We start from the raw sequence: 10,540 nt of genomic DNA on the forward strand, positions 1-10,540 counted from the left end.
GGCCCCACCAGTCTCGATCCAGTCCGGAAGCCTGGGTCTCTTTTATGATTTGGAGTTCTGTTCCACATTTTCTCCCAATCTATTCAGGACCTTCTCATGCGATCCTTTTCCAAGCACTTGGATAGCTGGATGCGCTCTAAGTTCTTTGGGTCTCAGGGTTGTGGAGACTGATGTCGGTGTGGCCATTAGACTAGTTGTTTCCATAAGGGTTTTTGCAAATAGCAACCTCCTTTCAAGTTAGTTTTCTATGAGCTATTTGCAGACTACATGCATATGTCCATTATTTATGTAGATGTGTTGTTTGCGCGCGCACACACAAAAGTATCCTCCCAAACTCTGTTTGCACATTTGTGGAATATGAAGTGTAGAGCAGTATGCACCCCTCTTCCGCTATTACTCACTGTGGGGCTACAAGCTATTCTTTTGAGGCACTTTAAGAGGGTCGAGTTGTACATAGGTCCCCAAATTTATTTGGCCTACTGCCCTCGCTTCAGAAAAAAGTTAATGCCTCGGGCATTAAAAACTTTGCGCAATAGCCCATAATTCAAGCTAAAGTGTAGGTGTCTGCTTTTGGATGGTTTCATCGCCTCCCCACCCCCCAGGGATTGGTATCACCCACTTTGGGAAACACTCAGCACAGAACAAGGTATCGAACAAAAAATAAGAGGACCTGGCAGCCAGCAAAGAAGACACAGTATTTTCCTTACCTTGTGAAAACAGCAGTGCCCCATCCCATAAGAGCTGCGGTGGTAATGGCTCACCCTCCATGTGTAGACAGGAAGGCGGCTCCTGCTCTTTTGTGAAATAGACATTTCTTTTCCTGAGGCCTCAAGTTTGACCTAGGGTGAAACATGCCCATAACCATCATCTTCTCAACTCTAAGGCACCTCACCACGATGTGTCTGTCTACCATCACTTAACATATCAGCCTTCTGCAGGCATCCCCAGGGCTCAGGACGTGGCCTTTCGATTGGGGTGGGCCTGAGGAGGAACGACAAAGCAGCAGCCTCTGGCCTTTCCTCTTTCCAGTGGCCCAGAGGGTCAAAGTAACATTTCACGTAAGGTGGACAGAGCTGCTGCGTCTGTTACTGGAGAGTCCCTAAAAGCGCTAGCATTACAATTCTAGTTAACATTTATTGTCAGTACGTAAACAGTGGAATTCAAAAATGTTTTTGTCATTTGGAATGTTCGTAATCCTGAATTGTTTGCTTATGTAAGACCTAAGAGGGTCCTCGGAAAGGAAAGGAGACCCTGAGTGGTGTGAGTGGTTAAGTGCCGGACGTCTAACCAGAGGTTGGTGGTTCAAGCCCACCCAAAGGAAATAAGCCCAGGTGGTCTGCTTCTGAGCGGGCACAGCCCTGGGCGTCCCGTGGAGCAGTTCTTCCCTGCACACAGAACTCCGTGACAACAACAGGATAGGAAGGGTGAGGATTGCGGCCCGGGTGGAGCCGCTTGTCCTTTCTCTCTTACCAAGGAGGTGGCTGCGTGTATCAAACCAAAGTGTTTGGGGCAAGAAAGTCAGGTTTTTACTCTGAGGCTGGAAAAGAAAATAAACATATTATTCTTTGTGGTTTTGTTTTCACATATTCGGCAGGCACCTCGGCCAGTGACCACGTTTCAGCATGCTGAGTCTAGTTTATCGCTCTGGGTTCCAGCCCATCAGCCAGCGTCTCCGGCCCTGGGTCCAGTCCACAGCCACCTCCAGATCTCGTATGTACGGTGGGGCATTGGTTAGTTAGAATGTATTTCAAGCAAGATTTTAAAGAAGGGGAAATTGTTCTTTGGTAGAATTGGACACAGCCAAGAGGCCATTCTAAGTGTTTCTACTGGTCAGTAAGTGTTACTTATGGTCCCCAAATTGCTCTATAGGCTTTTTTGTTTTTGCTGTTGTTCATTACTCTTTTTGTACTTGAGCTTTTGAAGAAAATTGTGGATTCACTTGCTCTTATAAGAAATACTACAGAGGGACCCCGTACACCTCGTGTGTCACTCTGGAGCACTATTATAACCAGATGGTGACATGATGCGGGCAAGATGCATGGCATCTGCACCACAGTCAGCATCTTTGGTGAAGCCCCTTCATAGTCACTCACCTCAGTCCCTAACCCATGCACCAGTAATCCGTTCTCCATTGTGACGTTGCCCTTTCAAGAAGGTTATATAATGGAATCATGCACTATGTAACTGGGTAGACAGCTCCGCACCGTTCTCTGGAGATGCGTGTGAGTCGTGTGTGTCAATAGTGGACTTCTTTTTATGGCTGAGTAGAGGTTCGTGTTTGTATATACCACAGTTGAGAGAACCATTTGTACCTTGAAGGACTTTTTTTTTTTTAGGCCATCTGGTTTCTGTTTCTTGCCTACTATGATTAAGGCCACCAGGAACACAATTGTATAGTTTTTAATTCCCTGGCATAAATGTCCAGGAGTGCAGTTACATGGTAAATGCAAGTTGAGTTTCATAAAAAACCACCAAACTGCTTTTTCAGGGTTGGGGGTGAGTTACACCACTTCCACTGCCTCCAGCTGGGTACGAGGGAGCCGGTTCTTGTCATCTTCACCAACACTGGCATTGTATTTTTTTTTTTTTAGCCATTCTGATAGGCTAATTTCTAATGATGTTGTGTCTGTTTTTCCATCTACTTAATTTGCCACCTGTATTATCTTTAGAGAAATTTCTCCACACCTTTTGCTCATTTCTAATGGGATTTTTAAACTATTGAGTTGTGCTTTTTATTCTTATATTTATTAATGTGTTGATTTATTTTCATTTACCCCTGAAACATTGAGAGACATGCATATGAAGTTAATGCATCACAAGGATTTTCCTGTTATTAAAAAAAAATTTTTTTTTGAGCCAAGAAGCCCAGGGACAAGGGAACAACAAGTGATCTAAAATCAATGTTGAGGAGGGCATATGATGCCTAGTGGAGGGCATACATTGATCAAGTGCAGTATAGCTAAGAGCCGAATGAAGGTCAAACATGATAGTGGGATAAGAGGAAAGTAAAAGGAAATAGAGGAAAAAACTAGGAGGCAAAGGACATTTATAGAGGTCTAAATATAGACCTGTACATATGTAAATATATTTGTATATAATGATAGGGAAATAGATCTATGTACATATATTTATATGTTAAATACTAAGGAAGCAGAAGGACATTGGGCTTCTACTCAAGTACTCCCTCAATGCAAGAACACTTTGTTCTAATCTGGCATTCCGTGATGCTCACCTTCCCAACACAATCGCTGAAGACAAAATGGGTGCATAAACAAATGTGGTGAAGAAAGCTGATGGTGCCCAGTTATCAAAAGATATAGCATCTGCGGTCTTAAAGGCTTGAAGATAAATAAGTGGCCATCTAGCTGAGAAGCAACAAAGCCCACGTGGAAGAAGCACCCCAGCCTGTGTGATCATGAGGTGTCAATGGGATCATCAAAGACCCAGAACAAAAAATCGTATCTTTGTGAATGAGGGAGAGAGTGGAGTGGAGACCCAAAGCCCATCTGTAGACAATTCGACATCCCCTTACAGAAGGGTCACAAGGAAGAGACGAGCCAGTCAGGGTGCAGTATAGCACTGATGAAGCATACAGCTTTCTTCTAGTTCTTTAGTGCTACCCCCCACTATCATGACCCCAAATCTACCTTACAAATCTGGCTAGACGAGAGCATGTACACTGGTGCAGATAAGAACTCGCAACACCGGGAATCAGGACCAATAATGAGAGTAGTGATACCAGGAGGGTAACGGGAAGGTTGGGGGAGTAAAGGGGGAACCAATCCAATGATTGACATAACCTCCCCACCCACCCACCCCCGGAGGTGGGTGTGACACACAACAGAAAAGTGGGTGAAGGGAGACAGTGGTGGGTGTAAGACATGAAAAAAGTAATGTATAAATTATGAAGGGTTCATGGGGTGGGGAAGAGAGGGGGTAAATAAGCTGATACCAAGGGCTCAAGTAGAAAGAAAATACTTTGAAAATGATGATAGCAGTATGTACAAATATGCTTTACACAATGTATGCATGGATTGTGATGAGCTTTAAGAGCCCCCAATAAAATGATTTTTTAAAATTTATTTTTAATGTTAAATTTTCTCCTTTCTTAGACATTCACTGTACTTCTGATTCTTCCTATTTTTAAATGTCACTCTAATGAACAGCCTCCTGATAAATCTCCTTGTCCCCAACTTTGATGAGTTTCTTTGAATCAATTTCTGAACTTAAAATTGCTGGGTTAAAAAGATGAACATTTTTATGGCTTTTAGTACAATTTGACAACATGTCTTCAGGAAAGGCTACTTATACTTAGCTTATATTCTCTCCGGCAGTATTTAAATATGCCTGTGTCCTGGGTACTTGGCACACCCTCCCATCCAGTAAGAGTTAAGATCATGCTAGTTCTAGCTTCTAATAGATGACTTTCACTCAGTTAATACTAACAAAGCAATTTTGGGTGGCAAACTGTTTGCTGATGTGCATGAGTCTTTAGATGGAATTATCCTGTTGTGTGTTACATTTCCCCCCTGTATGTCACTCTGTTTGGGGCTACAGACCGCGTCCAACCTGCAGCCATCAGCCATGCTCGTTCCTGGAGCAACATCCCTTTCATCACGGTGCCCCTCAGCCGTGCGCAGGGCAAGTCCTTTGCACACCGCAGTGAGCTGAAACATGCCAAGAGAATCGTGGTGAAGCTCGGGAGTGCCGTGGTGACCAGAGGGGATGAGTGCGGCCTAGCCCTGGGACGCCTGGCATCCATTGTCGAGCAGGTAATTGCCAGCGTGGGAAATTCTGCCAAAGTAAATTTTACAGAGTTTTCCGTTGTTGACTCAGCCCTTTTGGCTTGTAAAATTTTGATTGCAGTGTAACAGATTTCAATCAGTCTGGAAACACCTTTGTGTACACACCAGTGGGAGATGATCTCCCAGGACAGGAAAGAGATTGTCAAGGGGTAGAGGTGGCATTGTGTGGCTCATTCTTCAGGCTTTAGGTTGATTTCGACTCACGGTGACCCAATCAGGACAGGGTAGAACTGCCTCAGTGAGTTTCCAAGACTGTAACTCTTTATTTTATTTATTTATTTTTTTACTGTAACTCTTTATAAGAGTAGAAACCCCTGCCTTTCTCCCAAGGAGAAAAACTACTTGTTTATGTAAATAAAGTTTTATTGGAATGCAGCTATGTTTTACTGTCTGTAGTTGCTTAATAGCTGAGTGAGAGACTGTGTGATCTACAGATCTAAAATATTTACTATCTGATCCTCTTTACAAAAGTTTGCTAATCCTGATTCTTGACCAAAATGAAAGCAGTGGGATTATGATGTGATGTTTAAAGCCCCAAACTGCCAGCCAACCCCCAGGGTCAGTTTCCTTACTAATCGTTTCTGTCAGGCAGGCTTGACTGCCTGAAAATCCACCAGGAAAGTCTGCATTAAGCTCTTCCACAGCCAAAATGTCTAGATCTCGGTGATTGAATCTAAAGGCAAGTGGCTTATGTGGGACTAGGGAGCCTGGCAGTTGGCTCCAGGATGTCTCGTGGACTGTCAGTACCTGCTTGCACGCTCCCCTTCTACAATACAGCCTTTGTCCTTGAGTAAAAACCTTACAGCGTAGCTCTGTGGAATCTGGGTCCTTTAGAATATCTAAAGATTTTAGGAAATCGTTGCCAGGACAGCTGTGGTGGGGAATTTCAATGAAAGAGTCCACCAGAACTGGACAAAAGCAAAAGGACCCCAGCAGCTGCTTGGGCTCCATCCCAGAGGTCCTTAGTACCCAGGTTTAACCAGGTTGCTGTCACGTCCGGCATTCCCCGCCACACACACACACACACACCCACACACACACACACACACACACACACACACACACACACACACACTCTTCAAAGATTCTGATTCACAGCCAGAATTAAGAGTCACTGTCAGAGTAGTTACCTGTTGTGGCCAGGTCAACAGCTCAGCCACTCCTTGGGAGAAAGGCAGGGCTTTTAACCAGGCCTTATTGTAAGATTTTTGTCAGCAGCATGCATGGTACCCCATACACCCAGGGGTCCTGGGGAAGGGACATGTTCAGGAAATGAATTCCAGATGGGGGTCAAGGACAAGAAAGCATGCGAATGGACCAAGGAGGAGTATGGGGGACAAAAATAGTGGATGTTTTTGCAGGGCCCTGAAGCCAAATAGATGAGTTTGGGTTTTATGTGAAAGGCAGGTTGAAGAGATTTAGGAGAGGAGAAACTTGACGAAAACAGCAAGGAGAGCCTGGTGATGATGTAGGTAGCAGCTCACCTGCCAGGGATCAGTTGGCCTAGAGGCTCACTGGATCAGAGCAGAGCTTACGGTGCAGCATAGCCATCTCATCCAAGAATATTTGGATCATGTTAAATAGACTCAGGCGTCAAAAGTAGCTTCCCCTGGCCAAAGCTGAAACAATGTAAACATCAGCAAAGATAAGTGCTGCTAAAAATTTAGACACACAAAATATGTTTAAATCTATGAATTCATAATGATACTTTTTTGAAAAACCTCATTTGTCATCTTTAGAGGATATTACAGGACATTTTTGTTAAGTATTTTGAAAGTGGAAAAGTAAATAGGCAAAATAAGCATTTTTCCAACCTTCCATATGCAAACTGTACATCGTGGTAATCAAATAGTTGATGAAGCATGGTTTCCTTTTATGGAAGTAGTCTAGCCTTTAAATGAAAGGGGGATTCAAACATTTAGCACTTTGCAGCCCCTGAAGACGAAGCTTTCTGCTCCTGTAGGGGCGCTGAGAGCTGTACCTGACTCGATGGCAGTGTTTGGTTATAAATGACTAAGGACCCTGGTTGCACAGCCTCGGAAATCCTCACTGGGCGATTCTCCTGAGCTGGGATCCACTTGAAGACAGCAACCATTTTGTTTGGTTTTAAATGAGTTGTTGGATCTTCATGATGGTCACCAACAACTCTTGACATCATAAAGAGAATTTTGTACCCCTTATTGGACACATACACGGCCCCTTATGCAGCACGTTGGCCAAAACTAAACGAAGCCTGTCTTTGCACTTGGTGTTTTCAGTTAGGTGCTCAGTGCTTGATGTGTCTCTCGGTTAAAGCTTTGAAAAATGTGAGGAAATGTGAACACTGACTGGTTACTGGTTTTTAAGGAATTAATTTTTTTTTGAATATATACATGTACATACATATTCTCGATCTCTTGATCATGGGTTCAAACATCAAAGACCATGAAGATGGCTCAGGTCTGGGCAGTGCTTGGTTCTGTTAAATACAGTATCGCCACGAGTTACAGGTGACTGGATGGCATCAAAAAGTCCACATTACTTGATGAATCTCTTGTGAAAAAGAAAGGAGGGAACCGATTGCAATGATCAACACATAACCACACCCCAAGGGGATGAACAACAAAACTGGAGGAAGGGAGACAGCGGTCTATGAATATGATAGTAATAATTTATCATTTATCAAGGGGTGGGGAAGAGCTGATAACAAGGGCTCAAATAGGAAGTAAATGTTTAGAAAATGATGATGGCAACATATGTTCAAAATTGCTTGATAGAGTTGATGTATGGATTGTTAGAAGACCTGTAAGCGCCCCCAATAAAATGACCTTTCAATAAAAATGTTTAAAAAGAGGGCTTTCCAGTGACTTGCGGAGGCTTGTCCTTTCTGAATACCAGGTGTCGGTGCTGCAGAACCAAGGCCGAGAGATGATGCTGGTAACCAGCGGAGCAGTAGCCTTTGGCAAACAACGCTTGCGCCACGAGATCCTTCTGTCCCAGAGCGTGCGGCAGGCCCTACACTCTGGGCAGAACCAGCTGAAGGAGATGGTGAGTGCTGCTTCCCCTGCCCTGCAGCAGAGGTCTCTATTCCTCTCCTCCAACCACATCTTGTCTGATTGTGTTACAGGCAGTCCCAGTCTTAGAGGCACGAGCCTGCGCAGCGGCCGGACAGAGTGGGCTGATGGCTTTGTATGAGGCCATGTTTACCCAGTATAGCATCTGTGCTGCCCAGGTGAGGGGCACTGGGGGTGGGGGGTGGGGCTGAGAAAAGGGCCTGGGGATCAAGCAGGTGTTGAGCAAGGTTCTGGAGCTAGACCACCAGGGTGCAGACTTGGCTTCACCACTTCTTGGTTGGTGGAAATGAACAAAGTCTTAATCTAACTTTTTTGTTCCTTAGTTTCCTTATATAAGACATAGAGATGGTGTCGGGGCCTGCCTCAGAGGGGTTTCAGAAGGGCTGAATTGAAAAGGAATGGGAGAAGTGCTTTTAGTAGAGTGTCTAGTACGTAGTACAGTCACAGTAAGTGTTAAGTAGCGCTTGTTATACTATTAATTCTTAGAATTACTACAAATGTGAATGTGTCTTTATCTTGAAGACAGAATAAGTAGATAGGTGACTATTGTGATCTCGGACATCTTGCTTCTCCTTACACCCAAATCAGAACCACTATGCCACTACAGGGGAGAAGGAAAATACTCAACTCCACATCAGTTTGAGGATGGTTCCTGTGAAGCAGAGGCCTGACGTGCCTTGACCCTCAAATCTTTATTATTTTTATTATACCAAGTATTTAATTGCCAGGCCTTGAATGAGTGGCTAGGGTATAGAGATCGTATACAAATCAGTGGACAGACATTAATTGCTACAATCTCCTAAATAAACATATTTTCTTCATTTTGCAAATAGATAAGATTTGGGAGCTGGCTACGGGTTAAAAATAGCTTTGCAAGAATTGAACAGCCTTAAAGACACTACAGGTGGTTTTACTTTCTGAAAGTGTTGGATGAGCATCCAAAGTTGTGTATTCCATCTCTGTGTGGTGTCCCCCAAACCTAAAACCGGACGCCACCCTTTTCTCTGTGGTTTCTGAGCAGTTCATCCTTCCCCTCGATTTCATCCGTGCAGATTTTGGTGACCAATCTGGATTTTCACGATGAGCAAAAGCGCCGGAACCTCAACGGGACACTTCATGAACTCCTGCGCATGAACATCGTCCCCATTGTCAACACAAACGATGCTGTGGTCCCGCCAGCTGAACCCAATAGTGACCTGCAGGGGGTAAATGTGGGTGAAGTATTCCTCAGGGCTCAGCATGCGGAAGACACTGACCCCTGCTGTGCTGCATGCACTAACACCGCAGCGTGGCATGAAAAAGGCGACGGAGAAACCTGGAGAGAAGCTCGCGTCCCGGGCTGGTGGTTGCTTAGGCTCCTCTGAAGCCAGGGGCGTGCACTCGGGAGGGTGAGGGGCTGCAGTGCTTCCAGCTGCTGGTGCGGTGAGCATAGCTTGTGTGTGGATCGGCAGGTCGAGGCTGCATGTTTGGGCGTTGTGTTTTGCAAGGAGCAAGAGCCTATAAGAGTTTCCCTCCGTGTCTTCGGGGCCTCACTGGTTTTGCCTGCCAGAGGTTCACAAATGCTGCTGTGAATTTGTTTTGGGACTGCCTAACTCACCTCGTGACTTTTTGCCCACATTCCAGGTCATTAGTGTTAAAGATAACGATAGCCTGGCTGCCCGGCTGGCCGTGGAGATGAAAACTGACCTCTTGATTGTTCTGTCAGACGTCGAAGGTACAGAGCACTACCTTTTTCTTTTAAATGCTGTGTGCGTGTTGGCCCGTCGAGTTGGCACGTCAAGTTTCCCTCCCGACCAGAGTCCTATAGGTCCTCTTAGATTGTGGACCAGTCTTAATTCCTGAGCTGTGCAGTCTGTCAAAGGGTTGTTAAGACTCAGCAGAGGGTGGGCGAGTCTGCGAGATGCAGTTTTCATACGGAAACATCTTCAGGCACTTTCTGTTTGTGCTGTGTTTTCTTTTTGTAATAGTTTTAGTGCAAAGTCACGCATTTAAAGCATACGAGTCAAAGATTTTTAGTATATTCAGAATCGTGGGACCATATCTCTTCTCACATGAAGAACACATTCCTCATTCCAACAAGAAACGTGCCCCCACCATGACAGTCACTTTCCGGTAGCAGTTACCAGTCTACTCTCTGTCTGAGGTCCCTGTCCTGGACTTCTTACAAATGGATCCCACAGTAGGTGGTCCTTAGTAACCGTCTTTCACTCGGCATGGTTTTGGATGCTTCCTTGTGGTGGCCAGGAGCTGTGTTGCATTTCTTCCATTGCTGAGCGGTGCCCCGCTGTGTGGACAGAATTCATTTTATGTCTTCATCCATTAGCTGATGGCTATTAGGGTTCTTCCCACTCTAGCTCCATCACAGTGGAAGATGCCACTGTGAACATTCATGGAGAGTTTTGCCTGAACACATCTGTTTTTAGTTCACCTGAGAGTAGAATTGCCACGTCATAAAGGGACCCTGTTAGTGGAGTGGGCTACAAATTGAACTGCTAACTACAAGGTCAGCAGTTCGAAACCACCATCCAGCTGCTCCTTGGGAGGACAGCCTCAGAGCCCACAGGGGCAGTTCTTTGGTGCCCAGACGGTGAACGTGGCTTGGTTTATAGTAACTCACTAGGCTTGGTTTATAGTAACTCACTAGGCTTGGTTTATAGTGACTCACTAGGCTTGGTTTATAGT

At 45.0% G+C, this 10,540-nt stretch overlaps 1 protein-coding gene across 2 annotated transcripts in view; it reads left to right on the forward strand.

Moving 5' to 3' along the window:
• Positions 1–1,596: 1,596 nt before the first annotated feature.
• The window catches only part of ALDH18A1 (aldehyde dehydrogenase 18 family member A1), a 32,571-nt gene continuing 23,627 nt past the window's right edge, over positions 1,597–10,540 (forward strand). Inside the window, exons 1-6 of one of the 2 annotated variants that reach the window (XM_004701044.4) lie at positions 1,597–1,710; positions 4,558–4,772; positions 7,683–7,832; positions 7,912–8,016; positions 8,911–9,069; positions 9,482–9,572. In XM_004701044.4, the coding sequence (XP_004701101.1) occupies positions 1,623–1,710; positions 4,558–4,772; positions 7,683–7,832; positions 7,912–8,016; positions 8,911–9,069; positions 9,482–9,572 (808 nt within the window). In that variant the 5' untranslated portion in view covers positions 1,597–1,622. The remainder of the gene's footprint in view (positions 1,711–4,557; positions 4,773–7,682; positions 7,833–7,911; positions 8,017–8,910; positions 9,070–9,481; positions 9,573–10,540) is intronic. The other variant, XM_030885960.2, reaches the window with a different exon arrangement.

The sequence above is a fragment of the Echinops telfairi genome, unplaced genomic scaffold (assembly GCF_000313985.2).
Source record: "Echinops telfairi isolate 266 unplaced genomic scaffold, ASM31398v2 ScPeMD7_70;HRSCAF=299, whole genome shotgun sequence".
Lineage (NCBI taxonomy): Eukaryota > Metazoa > Chordata > Mammalia > Afrosoricida > Tenrecidae > Echinops > Echinops telfairi.